This window comes from Emys orbicularis, chromosome 18 (assembly GCF_028017835.1).
Source record: "Emys orbicularis isolate rEmyOrb1 chromosome 18, rEmyOrb1.hap1, whole genome shotgun sequence".
Classification (NCBI taxonomy): Eukaryota; Metazoa; Chordata; order Testudines; family Emydidae; genus Emys; species Emys orbicularis.
In genome coordinates this window covers 20,514,631-20,530,880 of record NC_088700.1, presented here as the reverse complement: position 1 = coordinate 20,530,880, position 16,250 = coordinate 20,514,631, and the positions used below count along the sequence as shown (strand labels likewise).

General features: G+C 50.7%; 2 protein-coding genes across 2 annotated transcripts; both read left to right on the top strand.

The window, feature by feature from the left end:
• Window positions 1–9,008: 9,008 nt before the first annotated feature.
• On the top strand, window positions 9,009–9,363 carry LOC135891437 (zinc finger protein 620-like). Its single transcript, XM_065418993.1, has 2 exons — window positions 9,009–9,083; window positions 9,226–9,363. The coding sequence occupies exons 1-2, from the start codon at window positions 9,009–9,011 to the stop codon at window positions 9,361–9,363; spliced, it is 213 nt and encodes a 70-aa protein (XP_065275065.1).
• Window positions 9,364–12,540: 3,177 nt separating this feature from the next.
• LOC135891436 (zinc finger protein 3-like) lies at window positions 12,541–14,037 on the top strand. Its single transcript, XM_065418992.1, has 2 exons — window positions 12,541–12,562; window positions 13,304–14,037. The coding sequence occupies exons 1-2, from the start codon at window positions 12,541–12,543 to the stop codon at window positions 14,035–14,037; spliced, it is 756 nt and encodes a 251-aa protein (XP_065275064.1).
• Window positions 14,038–16,250: the final 2,213 nt, after the last annotated feature.

Below are 16,250 nucleotides of genomic sequence, written 5' to 3'. Positions count from 1 at the left end.
CCCATCACCTGCTGGAATGAAAAGGGAATCCAGCCATGATTTGCTCCCTGCGCTGGGGAGAAAGAGACCCTCAGGAGTAGGAAGGGCAGTGGGGCTTGTCATGAATATTAAAAGTCACCAGAACTAAACTCCACAAGAACCCTTCGCCGGGAGGGGGACTTATGCTGCCTCAAAGTCCCACCTGAGCCAGAGATAAAGGATGGGCGAGGGGAAGGACCCCTGTTTCATATCAGTTTGGACGGGTGGGAAGCCCTGAATGTCTAGGATATGGTTACTGCAGTGAAGGAGGCAGGATGACAGAATGGCGAGGTCTTGCAACAGCTTGGGTGGAATTCCACAATTCTCCATTCACTGAGCTTTGGGCTCGGTGCAAGCTGCTTACTCCTCACCTGTGTGGGCACCGTTCACCATCGCCTCACGGCCTTGCATATCGGGGACCCGCAGCTCTTCTCCTTGTTCTGTCTGGGATCACAGCGGGTCTCGGAACGGGCAGTCCTGCTCAGGGGAAAGGAAGTGGGTGAGGTCAGTGTTTGTCACACGTTTGCAGAGAGTTTGTTACAAAAATGGTGCATGGTTTTTAAATGATCCTTCCTTTCTGATGGCGAGTATATCTCATCTTAACAGAGGGGACAATGTTCTTGGAGGCTGGTGGTGTAGCTAGGAGTGGAAAGGTGAGTGGGCAGGCAATGACCGACTCGCGCTAGCTCAGCTCGAGGAGACGTTGTGGCATGGGCTAGCTGCCCGAGTCTAAGCCCACCCGACCTCTTGGGGCTGAGTTAGGGAAGAAGCAAGAGAAAACTAAACTGGCTGAAGGAAGCGTCTACCCCGGATGCACGCACCGCTCCGGGAGTGAAATGTGGGTGAGATGCAGCTTGTCTCCCTTGAGGCCTAGGAACTGCCCTGACACCTGCACAGGGAGCAGGAGTCAGCACTGGGAGGGTTCTGCTTCCTGGGGGCGGCTCTCTATCAGTGGGTGGGGGGGAAGCGACCAGGCTCCCAGCTCTGTGGGGAAGGGTTCTGGGTAGGGCAAGTCCCTGTGGGTGAGTGGGAGGAAGCCATTCCCATTGGGGTGTCAGGCCCCACTCTCCAGTGTGTATGTCACTGTCCAGTTTCTGTCCTGGCCCGGTGTGGAGGGGCTTCGCCTGCCGAGTGGGGCAGGAGCGTGGGGTTCCTCAGAAAATGACAAGCCAGAGGTGCTAGAGTGCAGTTCAGGTCCCGGAGCGATGCTCCAGCGGTGCTCCAGCCCTGCTCAGATTTGGGTAGGGCTGGGTGCTTAGTGGGTGGGCCATAGACTGTAAGGGGGTGGTGGGAGCTCAGAGCCAGCCAACCATATTCCAAGGTACAGCTCTTTTAGGGAGATCCTGTGGTACACTCAGGGCAAGGGGTGGCTGAGGATTCAAGCACACCCCTAGACGGAGGTTTGTGGAGACCCTGCACCCAGGCTGGAAGGAATGGCTTGAGGCTGGAAGGGCCAGAAGAACTGTAAGTTCCTAAGAACGGCAATATTATTTCAGAACTCCTGGCTACACCTCCCTTAACTGGCGAACCAAGTGGGGGACACTGAGGCGAGCTGACTGCAGTGCTACACAGTGAGGTGGTATGCTCTGCAACCAGACCGTTTGGGAACCTCGCCTCTCTGCTGGCAGATGCATTGTGCTCCCTTGTAGGAAATTTGGAGACCTCCCACTGAAGGGGACCTGATGACTTAGGCAAAAATCAAGTACGAAGCCTGTTGCTTGTTCATGAGTGCTGGAACTGGGGGGTGCTGCAGCACCTCCTGGCTTGGAGTGGTTTCCATTATACACAGTATTTACAGTTTGGTTCAATGGCTCTCAGCGCCCCCACTAGACAAATTGTTCCAGCACCACTGTGCTCATCTCCACACCTGCAGAGACCATGGACAGGCCCGGTGTGGAGAGGAGACAGGAATTCTATACACCTGAGTGACTGCACACACACTACAGTTCTGTCCTCACGGAAAGCTCTGAGGACAGGGAAATTACCCTCCTATTTTATTTATCAAGTTCTGGCAATGTCCTCAGCCTGATGCAAAACACAGAGGTGAAGCTAAAGAGCTTACTAAGAGGCAGACACAAAGAACGCAAAACTGGGACTTGCCAGACCGAGTCAGACCAAAGGTGCAGCCGGTCAGACATCCTTCCCGGACAGTGGCCAACCCAGATGCTTCAGGAAAAAAAAACAAAAAACCAGGGGGGAAATTCTTGAAGTCACGGGGGCAGGATTTCCTCCTGTCTGTAGAAATATTAAATACTGCCCTTTCATGAACAAAGCGCCGTACAACAACAGACTAAAAGGAGCCACTCTGGTGACATTGTTCCCCCGGGCAGCACATTGCCTCAGAAGCACGTTTACTCTGAAGAGGAAGGGAACTGGCTTTGATTTTTGTTTCCCCCGCTGGTTAAAAGGAAAGCAAACTGGCCCAATGCTGATGCAGTTGCTAGATCTGGGAGCTCATATCTTGGCCCTTATTTCTCCTTCTGCCCCTTTCAGTCTCTTCTCTCCTTTCCCAGTGCCACTCGCCCTCCAGCTGGGAGGTTGATCGCTGTTACATTTCCAGTGTGATGTGATCCCTCTGCCCAGACAATAACAGCCGGGGTGGGTCTGTGCAGTGAGCGGATCTGGGGCTCAGGGACACAGGGAGCAGCAGTGGGGTAGGGGGGAAGGAAAAGGCATTTACAGATACTTTCCTGCCTTCTCTCTCAATTACCTGCAGTTCCTGGCTCAGAAGGTGACTGTAGAATCTGTTTGCTTCCCAAAGACAGTAGTAACAGCCTGGGACGGGGCCCATGTTTGGTTTGCAGTGGCACTTTAAATCATGTCTCTCAGCAGCCCAGGGCCCCTTGGAAATGGGAGATTAGCTGCTCCTTGCTCTGGGCTCTTGGACAGAAGGGAGCTGGGTAGGGACCTTCTCACCCGGGAAGCTCATCCTTAAAATCCCGAGGACAGGCAATCCAGAGGCAGAAAGAGAAGCAGCCTCTTGCCTTTTCCCAACAGCCATCACCCTCTAGTGGCAACAGCTAGGGGAACACTTGTGAATTTTGCCCGGTTCACAGGGGGCGAGGAGACTCTGTGAGCAGATCAGCGGCACCCGCACACACGGAGCGTATGCCGGGGGTAATCCGTTATTTGTGGGCAAGGTCCAACTTTCTTGGTCAAGGTATAGTCAAGAGCCAGACTCCAGAGAGAATAATACAAAAATAATAACTCATGATAATAAGTAAATTAAAAGATTTCGAAAGCGGCTGGCAGGTAGGGCTGCCAACTTGGTAATCGCACAAAACTAAACACCCTTGCCCTGCCCCACCCCTTCCCCAAGGCCCTGCCCCGACTCACTTCACCCCCCCTCCCCTCCGTTGCTCATTCTTCCCCACCTTCACTCACTTTCACCGGGCTGGGGCAGAGGTTGGGGTGCGGGAGGGGGGTGAGAGCTCTGGTGGGGAGTGCAGGCCCTGGGATGGGGCCAGGGATGAGGGGTTTGGGGTGCGGGAGGGGGCAGGGGATTGGGATGCGGGAGTGGGTGCAGGCTCCGGTAGGGAGTTAGGGTACGGGAGGTGGCTCAGGGCTGGAGCAGAGGATGATGGGGTTTGGGGTGCGGGAGGGGGTACAGGCTCTGGCTGGGGATATGGGCTCTAGGGTAGGGCCAAGGATGAGGAGTTTGGGGTGCAGGTGGGGTCTCAGAGCTGGGGCAGAGGGTTGGAGTGCAGAAGGGGGTGCAGGCTCCAGGAGGGAGTTTGTGTGCGGGAGGGAGCTCAGGACTGGGGCAGGGGGTTGGGGTGTAGGAGGGGGTTTGGGATGCGGGCTGGCTCCTAGGTGGCGCTGACCTCAGGCAGCTCCCGGGAAGCAGCAGCATGTCTGGCTCCTAGGTGGGTGATGTTACCTCAGGCGGCTCCCAGTCGGCGGCACAGCAGGGCTAAGGCAGGCTCCCTGCCTGCCCTGGCTCTGTGCAGCTCCCAGAAGTGGCCGGCATGTCTGGCTTCTAGGCAGAGGAGCCAGGGGGCTCTGTGTGATGCCCGCACCCACAGGTGCCGTCCCCGCAGCTCCCATTGGCTGCAGTTCCTGGCCAATGGGAGCTGCGAAGCCAGCGCTTGGGGCGGGGGCAGCACGCGGAGGCCCCTGGCCACCCCTCCGCCTAGGAGCCACAGGATATGCTGCCGCTTCCAGGAACCGTGTGGAGCCGGGGAGGCAGAGAGCCTGCCTTAGCCCTGCTGTGCCATCAACCAGACTTTTAACAGCAGTGTGACCGGAGCCACCAGGGTCCCTTTTTGACCGGGTGTTCTGGTGGAAAATTGAACACCTGGCAGCCCTACTGGCAGTCCGGATTTGGCCCGTGGTCCGCCTATTGATTCCCCCAGCATATGCCATGCTCATAGTGACTGAAGCATGCGTCTCTGTCCGGAGGGCAGAGCGGAGAATCCAGGGGAAATTCCTCCTAACTCCCAATAGTTCGAGGTTGGCTTATGTCAGGGGTGGCCAAACTTACTGACCCTCTGCGCTGCATACGATAATCTTCAGACATTCGAGAGGCAGGTGTGTCTGCCAGGGCTCAGGGCTTCTCCCTGCTGCAGGGTGGTGGGGCTAGGGACTTCTGCCCTGCGGGGCGGGGGGTCTCAGGGCACCTGCTGAAGGAGAAGCCCTGAGCTCCCTCCCCACTCCAGTCCGGTAAGCGGAGAATGGAGGAGAGGGGTGTGGAGGGCTCCGGGAGCCACACTTTAACTGTAAAAAAAACTGAGATTTTGCCACCTCTTATACCCTGAAGCATGAGGGTGTTGGGGTCCACTAGGCATAGCTACCAGGTAACTCGAGAGAGCGGAAGGCCAAAGTGTCGATGAAACTCTTTTGCTCTGGGCCTATCTGAACCCCCAAACTCCATCTTGTGAACTCTCACCTACTTCTGTGTTAACTGCTTACAGGCTTTGTAGCAAGCTGAAGCAGAAATGTAAGGGTCAGCTTTTCTAGCAGGCAGCTGCTGTAAACAGGCCTTGCAAGGCCAAAAGATAAGCAGACGAATGGGAATTTTTCTAATTGTAACTGCTAGAGAAGGGAGGGGGGAGGGGTAAGAGGGAGTAACAGAACAAAGGCTTACACAGAAACTGCTTGGAGTATAAAAGGTAAAAGTTGTTTGTATTTGTTGCACTGGATTTGAGACATGCTGGTCTCCTAGTGCCATTTCAGAGCTCTGAAATAAACTTGGCTTGCTTTCTCCCCTCGGTGTCTTTATTGGTGCTAAGCACACCGGGCCACGGACCTTTGTTGTCCCCTCGAGCCCCTTAGGCGGGCAACAAGGGTTTGTATCATTTCCAAGACTCCTGGCTTTAGGGGTGATTATTTTGTTATTACATCACACGATATTCTTGTTACACATAGAACAATCCTTCTTTAAATTCCACAGAGCTATCTATTTTACACCCCTGCTAACATAGTATCTGAGTACCTCACAACCTTTAAAGTGTTTATACTCTTTGAGGTAGGGGAGCGCTACTATTCCCATTTTACACGTGGGGAGCTGAGGCACAGGGAGATTATGACCTTCCCCAGGTCACACAAGACGTTTGTGGCAGAGCAGGGAACTGGGAATTGAATCCAGCTCTTCCAAGTCCTAGGCTAGTGCCTTAGCCATTGGCCATCCTTCCTTCTCTGTTTTTTTTAAAGCTTCTATAACATGTTGTGGCAATGAGTTCCACAGGTTAATTGTTCATTCTCTATAAAAGTATTTCCTTTTGTCAGTTTTGAACTGACCACCTGTCAATTTCCTTGAATGTCCCCATGTTCCTGTATTATGAGAAAGGATGAATAGAAGCTCCCAGTGTACCGTCTCTAGAACATTCACTAATTTTTATATAGTGTTTTCTCTTGGTTTCTCATGTCCTTGTTTAGAAGATGGGGCTCAGCTCCCATTGTTAGGCACTAGCCGTTGTTTGTTTCTCTTCCAGGGGGGGACTCTTCCTCTTGCTGCTGGGTCAGGGTGTTGTTGCTCTTGAAATTCGGGATGGGGAGATGTTTGGGGACTTTACAATCTAGTTTAAATTTAAAAAATCGCATTACAAACTTTTTAAATCCAGCTTGTTACCCTGTTTCCTTCCCCCCCACCCCCCTTTCTCCAGCTCCAGGAGAGAGACTGGCTTATTTGCCCCTTATTCAGCCCCACTCAGTAGAAATCATTTGCTTCTCCAGTGGAAATTTGTGGCAGGCTACAAGAAAACAATTCCTAATGATGAGGAGACTTTGGCCACGTGAAATAGTCTCCTCCTCAAGAGAAAAGGCATCACTAGCGCTTCTATCACTAGGGACATTGAAAATCTACGTAAAATTAGATAAAGTCCTGGAAAATAGGCTACAGACCAGGGGTAGGCAACCTATGGCACGCGTGCCGCCTTTGGCACGTGAGCTGATTTTCAGTGGCACTCACACTGCCCGGGTCCTGGCCACTGGTCCGGGGGGCTCTGCATTTTAATTTAATTTTAAATGAAGCTTCTTAAACATTTTAAAAACCTTATTTACTTTACATACAACCATAATTTAGTTATATATTATAGACTTATAGAAAGAGACCTTCTAAAAACGTTAAAATGTATTACTGTCACGCAAAACCTTAAATTAGAGTGAATAAATGAAGACTCGGCACACCACCTCTGAAAGGTTGCCAACCCCTGCTATAGACAATTCTACACAGACCCCCAGGAGATGGGAGAGAGGGCCTGAGAGATTCAGAGAGGGGAACTGCTGCGGGATATACCTGGGATCGGGGGAGGCTGAGAGAAGCTTGGCAGAATTCAATTTTTTTTACAATTTTAATGGATAATATTGATTTTTATTTTTAAGCACTGTCTTTGATTTTTATCCAGCTACACTTTCGCCGTTGTAGGGAAATTAGACATGGCGGGGACCAGACAAGAATTGTTTAATGACAGCAGACACTGACATTCATAAAGTTAAAGCTTTGTAACCACTGGGAAACACAAACTGTCAACATCACGTGTCAAGATACACGAAGTAAATATATTTAAACCAAACTCAAATAAGTCCTCAAGCGGCATTTTTCTTACTTTGCCTATCTCTACATTTTGATAATTGATGGAAATACTTTTGCGTCCGTTTGCGTGTGTCCAGTGAAATCGACGTTTATTGATGCTTGCGGTGTTGTAGCAAAAACTGAATCCTTCTAAGCCTAGTTATAGAGAACAGAGACTTTGTGGGAGACAGAGAGAGGGTCAGGTCAGAACAAAGCGACCCCTTTTAAAACCATCAGGAAGAGCTCAACAGGAGAGATATTCACTCACACACCCACACCCACACCCAGCCCAAGCCTCTGACAGAAGTGAGGAGGGGATTTGGTCTGGAGATCCAGCCCTGTTCCAGGGGGATCCTAAACTAAAAGAGATGCTGGGCTGATGGGAACCTGGTCCGGGTGAGGCTGCCCAGCCCTGGAGGACAGAGCTATGCCTGTCACATGCTGTTATTTCCCCTCTGATTTTCTATTAGTTAAACAATGAGGAAAGGATCCTGGACTGCTCTGTGGGGGAGGCTGTGTCCAGGTTTCTGTAGTGATGACCGCTAGAGGGTGGCGGTTATTGTGGCAGGAGAAGCTGTGCCTGTCTCTCCTCTTGCTAGTTCCTGTGCTTTGGATACCAGGGGTTGAGCTTCCTGAGATGTAGCTGCTGCTGCCTGTAATTTGCAATCGCAACAGCCTCTGCTGTGCCCAGAGGCCTGCCTGAGCTGCTCTGCTGCCTCACCCCAGGGAGAGATCTCACAGCAAGGCCCTGTTCCTAGCCAAGGTGGGGCCTGTCTCTGGCTCTGACTAGTCCTAGGGAGACACAGGTAATTGAGAGAGAGAACTCAAGCACTGACTGGTGTTGGGCAGCAAGGGGACTATGTAAAAATGGCTGTGCCTTCTCCCCACCTCAGCTCCTTGTGTGCCCCTGACACACACAGGATCTCAGTTCTGTTGGCACTCGCCGGAGCCGGTGCAGGTCTGAGAGACCAGCACTTCCAGGAATGGAACAATAACCCAGGCTCCCAGCCAGAGGAGAAATGAGAAATGCTCCCTCCCCTTTCCCTAAGTCAGTTTTCTGCTTCTGTCTAGTAAACATGCTGATGGAACTGGTTTCACCAAAACAGCTTCTTTTCAGTCTGCCTTTGCAGGGCTGGTAAAGGGAGGGTTTAAAATATTTTGGTGTTCTTAGCCCGGTGACAGGTGCCAGATCTGCACTATCAAGCATTTTACCAGCACCACACAGCCGGCAAATTTTGCATGCAGACAGAGACTGGAGAGAGGACCGGGCTTTAAAATGGTCGGGAGCCCGGCCTCATCTCTCCCCATTTGCCCTCAGTGCCCTGACAAGCTGAGGAATAAGGCCCACCTTTTGATCGTTTCAGGGGGACAGAAAAGAGAAATGGCTACACCGGAGCCAGCTCAGGTAAGGCATTTTCATGGGGCTGGGGGGGCTTGTTATTAGGGTGACCAGATGTCCCGATTTTATAGGGACAGTCCTGATATTTGAGGCTTTTTCTTATACAGGATCCTATTACCCCCACCCTCTGTCCCGATTTTTCACACTTGGTCTCTGGTCACCCTACTTGTTATGCAGGGAGAGGACTAAATATACAGGAAGGTGGAGGAGGGGAGAGAGTGCAGCCTGCCAGGATGTGTTCGAACCAGGGGCTGACTTGTAGGATCAAGGAGATGATTAGGGGAAGGGAGAAATCCCTGAGCTACAGCATATGGATCAAATCCCAGCACTTTCCTCTCTGTGCTGGGCAAGGGCTGCTGGGAATTGTTTCTGGCAGGATGGGTGAATAATAGAGCATCATTGAGAAGTTTCTGATTGAATCTCCCAGTCTTGCCAAGACCCAGACGTGAAGCCACAGATCCCAAGATGGGGGCAAATTAATGGAAAAGTGCCCGGAGCTCAGGACACAGCCACAAAGACATTCTGCCTCTGGGCTTCCCAGCGTTGGCATTTCGGAGTTCAGTGACGTCTGAGGCGGGTATGGAGTGCGGGGTGGGTTTACACCTGGGGGAAAGCAGGCCTGCATTGAGGGGTCCCGTGAGAACGTGGTACCAGGTGAGTCTAACCGGAGCTCTAGATGAGCTATTGCCTTGCCATGCCACAGAGCATAAGGTACGGGAGACTGGGGCACATGGCTTGGGTGGTGGGATTGTTCATGAACCAGCAGGTACTGAGTGGGCAACGCTTGTGATTTCAGGTCCCGGTGACATTTGAGGATGTGGCTGTGTATTTCTCTCGGGAGCAATGGGGCCTTTTGGACGATATGCAGAGGGCCCTCTACAGGGACGTCATGCAGGAGAATTACCAGACTCTGGTCTCACTGCGTAAGGATTAAGCTCTTCTCGTTTATTTGAAGCTCTGTGGAGGAGCTTGTGTTTGTGGCCTTGGTGTTTCCAAGCCCATGCTTGAGCGTCCACACTGCATTGTAACCTAGACTTACAATTGCGAAACCCAGATCTCACAGCCATACCAACGCATTCATACTGCACCACGCAGACCTTCTGACTCGGGTCTGTGGCTTGGCCTGCGTTCAAAATAACAGGGCTTGGACCTGAGCCACAGCAGGACTTGAGCTCTGACCCGCCCCACTAGCAGGGTCTAGGACTCAGGTACTTGCTGATGTGAGTCAGACTGATTTGTGTGTGGATGGAAGTGGGGCTTGGGCTGAAACCTGAGTCAGAGCTTGGGTTTAGTGTGCAGTGTGGACATACCTTAGAAGTCTGGGGATCCAGCCAGGCCTGGAGTGGCAGGGGGAGACCCCAGACAATACCTTTCAAGTAGCCCGTAAATGAGTGAGCACTTTGCGGGGGTGGGGAGGGATTGAACCCTCGTGGGTATTCCTCCCCACCCCCTTATATGCAAATGTTATCCACGTGGATTTAATTGTTACATTCTCACTGGCCTTTCTGTTACATAACTTGTTTAAAACATGACCCACTCTCTCCCCTTTGGGGTTTTCTAACAAAATGAAAAAGGTGTGATATTCAAAATGATGCATAATTAGGCAGGGAAATCATTAAGGCCAAGAACTTAGGATGGGACATTTATATGCATAATAAGATAAAAACATAAAACTATTACTGATAAAATTTTCAGGGGCCACAAAGATTGGGGAAGTTGTAAATAATGAAGAGGACAGGTCATTGATACAGAGCAAGCTGGATCCCTTGGTAAACTGGGTGCAAACAAAATATTTATTTTAATGAGGCCAAATGTAAAATTATACATCTAGGGACAAAGAATTTAGGTCCCACTTACAGGATGAGGAGACTCTGTACTGGGTAGGAGTGACGCTGAGAAAGATTTGGGGATCGTGGTGGATAACCAGCAGAACGAGAGTTCTTGGTGCAATCCTAATGCAGTCCTAGGGTGTATAAATGGGAATATCAAGTAAGCACAGGGAGGTTATATTACTTCCCTGTTTGGCACTGGTGTGATCATTACTGGAATACTGTGTCTAGTTGTGGCATCCATAATTCAAGAAGGATGTTGATAAATTGGATAAGAGCCAGGAGAATGATTCAATGATTGTAAAACTTGCCTTTTGATTAAGGAAGTCACATGGCCTGTGTTATCCAGGAGGTCAGATGAGATGATCACAGGGGTCTTGTCTGGCCTTATACAACCCTCATGCTTCAGGGTTTAAGCTAATCTGTAGAGATGAGGGTGAGACCTAACATGGGGAGCAGATTATTCCATATTTGCCTAATGCAAAATTGCTTGTTCCATCCTCTGGAACAGCCGGTTCAGGTGACTGGCCTGGGCACTGGACTACATGGACCTTGAGTCTGATCAGTCTGGCAATTCCTATGTTCTGCTCTTCTTTGTATTTCACTACATCACGTCTCCCTATTTCTTTCTCTTTCTTTTTCTCTCTGGATCCCCCTTTCCCGCCCTTTGCGGTGCTCTTTGCCTTCTCTTCCACTGTTCTCCTCTTGCGTCTCCTCCTTCCTCCCACAATCCTTCTTTTCAATCATCTCCACACCTTCCCTCCGCCTCCCCTCGGTCCAGTGTCTCCCACAGCTCTCCAGTCACAGCCACACACCCTCAATCTAACCCTCACACGCCACAGTCATTCTCTGTCCCTCGACAAGCATATACAGCACCAGTCGTACGCAGTCAGAGAGACACGCCCACTAGTCACTGGCTTCTCTGTCCAACTCACCTTCACCGGACACCCCCACCCCCATCAAGACAGTTGCAAAAGCCTCTTGAGGCGACGCTGGGTTTGCTCCGGGTCACAACCCTCCCCGCTCTGCAGAGCAGCTGGAGTAAGCAGCGCAGGGAAGTCAGAGTCCCTTCTTGAAGACGGGGGTGGCTGGGCAGGATGCATGAACAGCAGCAGATGTGATGGCTGCCACCTTGGCCAACACGCCAAGCTGCGGGAGAGTCTGCCACCTCCCCGTCTCCTCCCATAGGGAAGGCTGTTCAGAGACAGAACACTGTCCGGGGCTTTCAGTGGGGAGAGAACGGTGTGATTCCCCTATACGTAGGCACTTCTACAGAGGCTCACCATGTCCCCTCGCCTCCTTGGGCTGGTTCCATGTGCTGAGAGGCCCCGGTCTCACTGCAGTAGAGATAGCAGCAAGTACCAGGCTTATTAGTTTCTCTTTGCCTAAGTTATGTGCAGGTCCCTGAATCAGCTATAAGGGGCTCAACACATCTCCCAGACACTGTGTGCCTTTCCCAAGGGCCCCGGGGAACATCCCCCATCTATTCAGGTGAAACGGCTCCTCCCAGCAGAAAGAGGAGCTGGGTTTAAATCAGGGGCCATTCTTCGTAACGAACAGTCGAGGAATATTTGACAAACGCTGATTTCCTTTCTCCCTGAGCAGGATCTTCCATTCCCAAACCTGACGTGATTTCCCAGCTGGAACGAGGGGAAGAGCCCTGGGTCCCAGACCTCCAGAGCTCCCAGGAAAGGGAGGTCCCAAGAGGTGCCCGAACAGGTGAGAAATAGGCTAAACCACCTCAGGAGCTGTCAGTGGAATGAAGATCTGGGAATCCAGCAGCACTTTCATATCTTCTCATCTCCCTCTTATCTCTTCCACTATCGTATCTGGTGTGGGTGATGCCCACATGGCTGATGTCAGTCAGGGCTGTCTACCCATCCTAACTCACATCTGGCAGGGGTCTGTCCCTTCACCCATCCTTTCAGTGTAAATTCAGGGGGTGTGGCATCAGAATTGTTCCCTTTCCCTCTGTCTTCGGGGGACAGTTCAGGGATTCGATTCCTGATTTTCAGTCCCATTGCAAGAAACCCTGCTTGTCACTAGACATTGCCAATTGGAGTTGCTTTTTAATAGACGAATTTAAAAAAACCAACAACCCTTTTTCTGATCTAGCCTTCTAGCAGTATGTCCTAAAATTGGAATATAGGGTTTCCTGCTCCCCTGGTTATATCTTGAAGGATTTTTGGATGGGCCTGCGAGCAAAACAGCCAAAGATTCCCAGGCCCCCTCGCTCCTCTCTGTGCACACCCCTGCCTGCTGCTGGCGGCCTGTTCGGTGTCATGTCTGCTGCTGCTGTTACTGGTAAACAATCTCTGGCAGAGATGTCAGACTCTCCCCTTCTCATCTCTTTCTGTTCTGATTGACGACTGGGATTGCAATAGCACCCAAGAGCCCCTGGCATGGGCCGAGACCCCCTGGTGCTCGGTGCTCTGCAAACACAACAAAAACCGCTGACAACAGACAAGAGGCAACAGATGGATACAGAGAGATGAGGGGAGCCCAAGGAAACAGTCAGACGATGGGGTTACGTGTAGGAACAAAAGGGACCCATGGCTTTTGCAAGTTCAGTTCCCTTTTCACAGGTTTCCTTCCTGCCCCCCCCCCCTTTGCAGGAAATCACAGGCGCTGGTTTCCTCCTTTCCCCAGGGCTGCTCAACCCCCATTCAGCCCCGGGTCCAGTCCCCACCCCACCCCCTCCCCCAAGACCCCACCCCGACCCCACCTCTTCCTGCCCCCGCCTTGCCTCTTCCCGCCTGGTTCCGTCCCCCTCCCCCGAGCGTGCCCCACTCCTTCCCCTCTCCCCCCAGCGCCACCTGCGGAACAACTGATTGTGGCAGGCAGGAGCCGCTGGGAGGGAGGGAGAGTAGTTGATCAGCGCATGGGGCTGTTGGTGGGTGGGAGGCGCTGGGGGGAGGGGAACTGGCTGCCGGTGGGTGCTAAGCACCTACGAATTTTTTTCTGTGGGTGCTCCAGGGCTGGAGCACCCATGGAGTCGGCATCTATCAGGAAATGACTCATGTCTGGATTCTCTTCTTATTCCAGCAGGGGACGACGTCATCGCCCAGAGGAATCCCGCAGGCGATAGGCCGACCATATGCAATGAGTGCGGGAAGAGCTTCAGAGGGAGCTCAAACCTCGTTCAGCATCAGAGGATCCACACGGGGGAGAGACCATACAAATGCGCAGCCTGTGCGAAAAGCTTCCGCCAGCGCTCGCACCTCCTACAGCACTGGAAGATCCACACGGGGGAGAGACCCTTTGAATGCCCCGACTGCGGGAAGAGCTTCAGCGTGAGCTCCGCCCTCATTAGGCACCAGAAAACTCACACGGGCGAGAGACCCTACGCATGTGCCGAGTGCGGGAAGAGCTTCAGCGTGAGCTCCGCCCTTACTAGGCACCAGCGCATCCACACGGGCGAGCGGCCCTACGTCTGCGCCGAGTGCGGGAAGAACTTCAGCGTGAGCTCCCACCTCGTGCAGCACCAGCGCATCCACACGGGGGAGCGGCCCTACGTGTGCGCTGAGTGTGGCCGGAGCTTCAGCCAGAGCTCCCACCTCCTCCAGCATCAGAGGGTCCACACGGGCGAGCGGCCCTACGAATGCACCGAGTGCGGGAAGAACTTCAGCCAGAGCTCGGACCTCATCAAACACCAGAGAACCCACTCGGGAGAGCGACCCTACGAATGCCCTTGCTGCTTTAAAAGCTTCACCTGGAACTCAGTGCTCATTAAACACCAGAGAGTGCACATGGGACAGAGACCCTATGAGTGTGGCTAGTGCGTGGAAAGCTTCAGCCCTCATCATCCCTCAGAGAAACCCACACGGCACAAACCCCACTGATGGAGCATCAGGACACGAGCCAGTGTAATGCACTTGCTCTTATGAGCAAGTCACTTCAGCTCTCTGTGCTGCGTCTTCCACCTCTGCCTAAAGGAAAATGGGAATAATGGGATTCTCTGGTCCTTGTTTATAGGAGAGGGCTCTGCTCACCCATCACCAGCTGGGACTTTTCCTGGAATTATAGGGTTTAGGAGGTTTCTTTTCCTTTTACTATAGAGTGGGTTGAGTGCTGTTTCTGGAAATTCAGGTTTAGGAGGTTTTCCAGTGAGTTTGGTTCCAGTTTCAGTAAAGTCTTTATTTGTAGCAGTGGGTCCTTGGAATTTGGGTTTGAAATGTTAAAAATTGTCAATAAAAGTTTGCATTAAGATACCATTGTCTTGTAAATTTTATTAGTACTCAGAGTGCCAGAGGCTAATTTCTCCAGATCAAATTATTCCCACTTTTCGGTATGCAGCTCATTTACCAATAGTGTCTGTGAATGTCCAGGAGACAGGTACGTGAGACCCCCAACGTGGTGACTCAGAGAAATGTAGACTCTTCCAGCAGCAGATCCACTCTTGCTCCCTGGTACCAACTCGAACTTTTGTCTTTTTTTTTTATTCTTATATTATATTATAGTCTCTCCTCTCCAGATCATATTTAACTTCTTTAGATCCCATTTCAACAAAGCACTGCAAATGCTTATGTCCTGTTGACATCAGTGAGACTTTAGCAACTGTTTAAAGTTAGTAAGTGGTTTGTTGAGTAGAGATGAACATTAGCATGTGTTTTAGAGTTTTGCTGAATCAGAGTTTAATTCCCTAAATTCCAGGACTGTCAGTTCGACAGTGGGATTGTTTATTCAGGGTGGGTTTTCAAAAGCACCAGAAGGAGTTATTGAATTTCAATGGGAGCAGGGCACATAAATCACATCTTAATAAGGGTAGTCGGCGCAAGGTGGCAGCGAGGTTTCACAGAAGAGAGATGGATTGGAGCTACATTTTTAAACCACTGCACAAAAAATTACATCCTCTTACTTGTTCATACCGGTTGTTATGCTTGTAAATTTGGAGATCATTGTGATGAGTCACAGAATTCCTGTTAATTAATTAAACCAACCAAACCAATTAAAAAACCAAAACTAAAAACAAATCAATGGCCCTAGAAAATAACCTTTGTCTACCCCAGTGGGATGCAATCTGGGGGATTGTGCTTGTGTGACTCCTCAGTAGACAAGGTAAGACAGTTAGCCCATGTTTTTATGTCAATAAATAGACTAAGCCTTGGACGCTCTGCACTTCCTGGGACAGTGCGTTTGAGAATTGTTATGTTGTATCAATACAATGTCTGTTGTTATAGTGGGTGAACCTGAGGCTCTAGCCCAGAGCAGGTATTAATTTTGTATCCTATCTCATCCTCTCCAGAGCTCATAAAGTAACAATACATCGGTAAACTGGTGGAGATCAACGGAGCTTTGTTGATATACACCAGCTAAGAATCTGGCCCCAAACATTTAGTAGCAACAAGGTGGAATTTCAAACTAGGTTCAGAAAGCTTGAAAATGCTTTTGAAATGTCCCTAGTGAAAACAATCCAGGGAGATTTGGAGGCAAGCTATCAAAGCAAAAGATATAAGCATTTAACCCCTCAGCGGTTCAGGTGGGATTTTCCAATACAGTGTACGGGGCTCAGTTTCTAGTTTAACTGCACATTTCCCCTAACAGATTAAACATAGTTGTTGCAGATGAGGAGAAATATATTTTGCTTCTGCCACAGGACGTTGTACATCTTTCTTTGCTTTGAATTTTTTTCTTCTTTTATGAAAGGGGCAGAATATGATGAGAACCTCTCTGTATCACCACTAAGAAATCAAAGCATGTATTTGAATGACTTGTAATTGACAAAGTATTTGTTGTTTTCCAAATATCTGTGATTGATGTGCAGTTCATTATTTCCTGGTGGAAATGAAAAATTCAGCATATCCCAGTAACTATTTGCCCAATCTTTGTTTTTCTTTCTGGTGGATTTGAACACCTGAGTATGGGCAATCTTTCAGCTACTCTGTACGGATTCCTTTAGCAGTCCAATTTCCATCCCTAAAATTTCACCTGCCCATTAGCAAATGCCGTAGAAGCACCGTTCCCCAGCTAGAAAGAGAGAATCTAGGGTCTG

What these genes read in the sequence shown, in the direction of transcription:
- LOC135891437 (XM_065418993.1), top strand. Translation starts at nt 9,009, where the DNA reads ATGGAGTGCGGGGTGGGTTTACACCTGGGGGAAAGCAGGCCTGCATTG. An exon ending in CCGTGAGAACGTGGTACCAG is followed by an intron (nt 9,084 to 9,225) that starts GTGAGTCTAACC and finishes TTGTGATTTCAG; the next exon opens with GTCCCGGTGACATTTGAGGA.
- LOC135891436 (XM_065418992.1), top strand. Translation starts at nt 12,541, where the DNA reads ATGTCTGCTGCTGCTGTTACTG. An exon ending in GTCTGCTGCTGCTGTTACTG is followed by an intron (nt 12,563 to 13,303) that starts GTAAACAATCTC and finishes TTCTTATTCCAG; the next exon opens with CAGGGGACGACGTCATCGCC.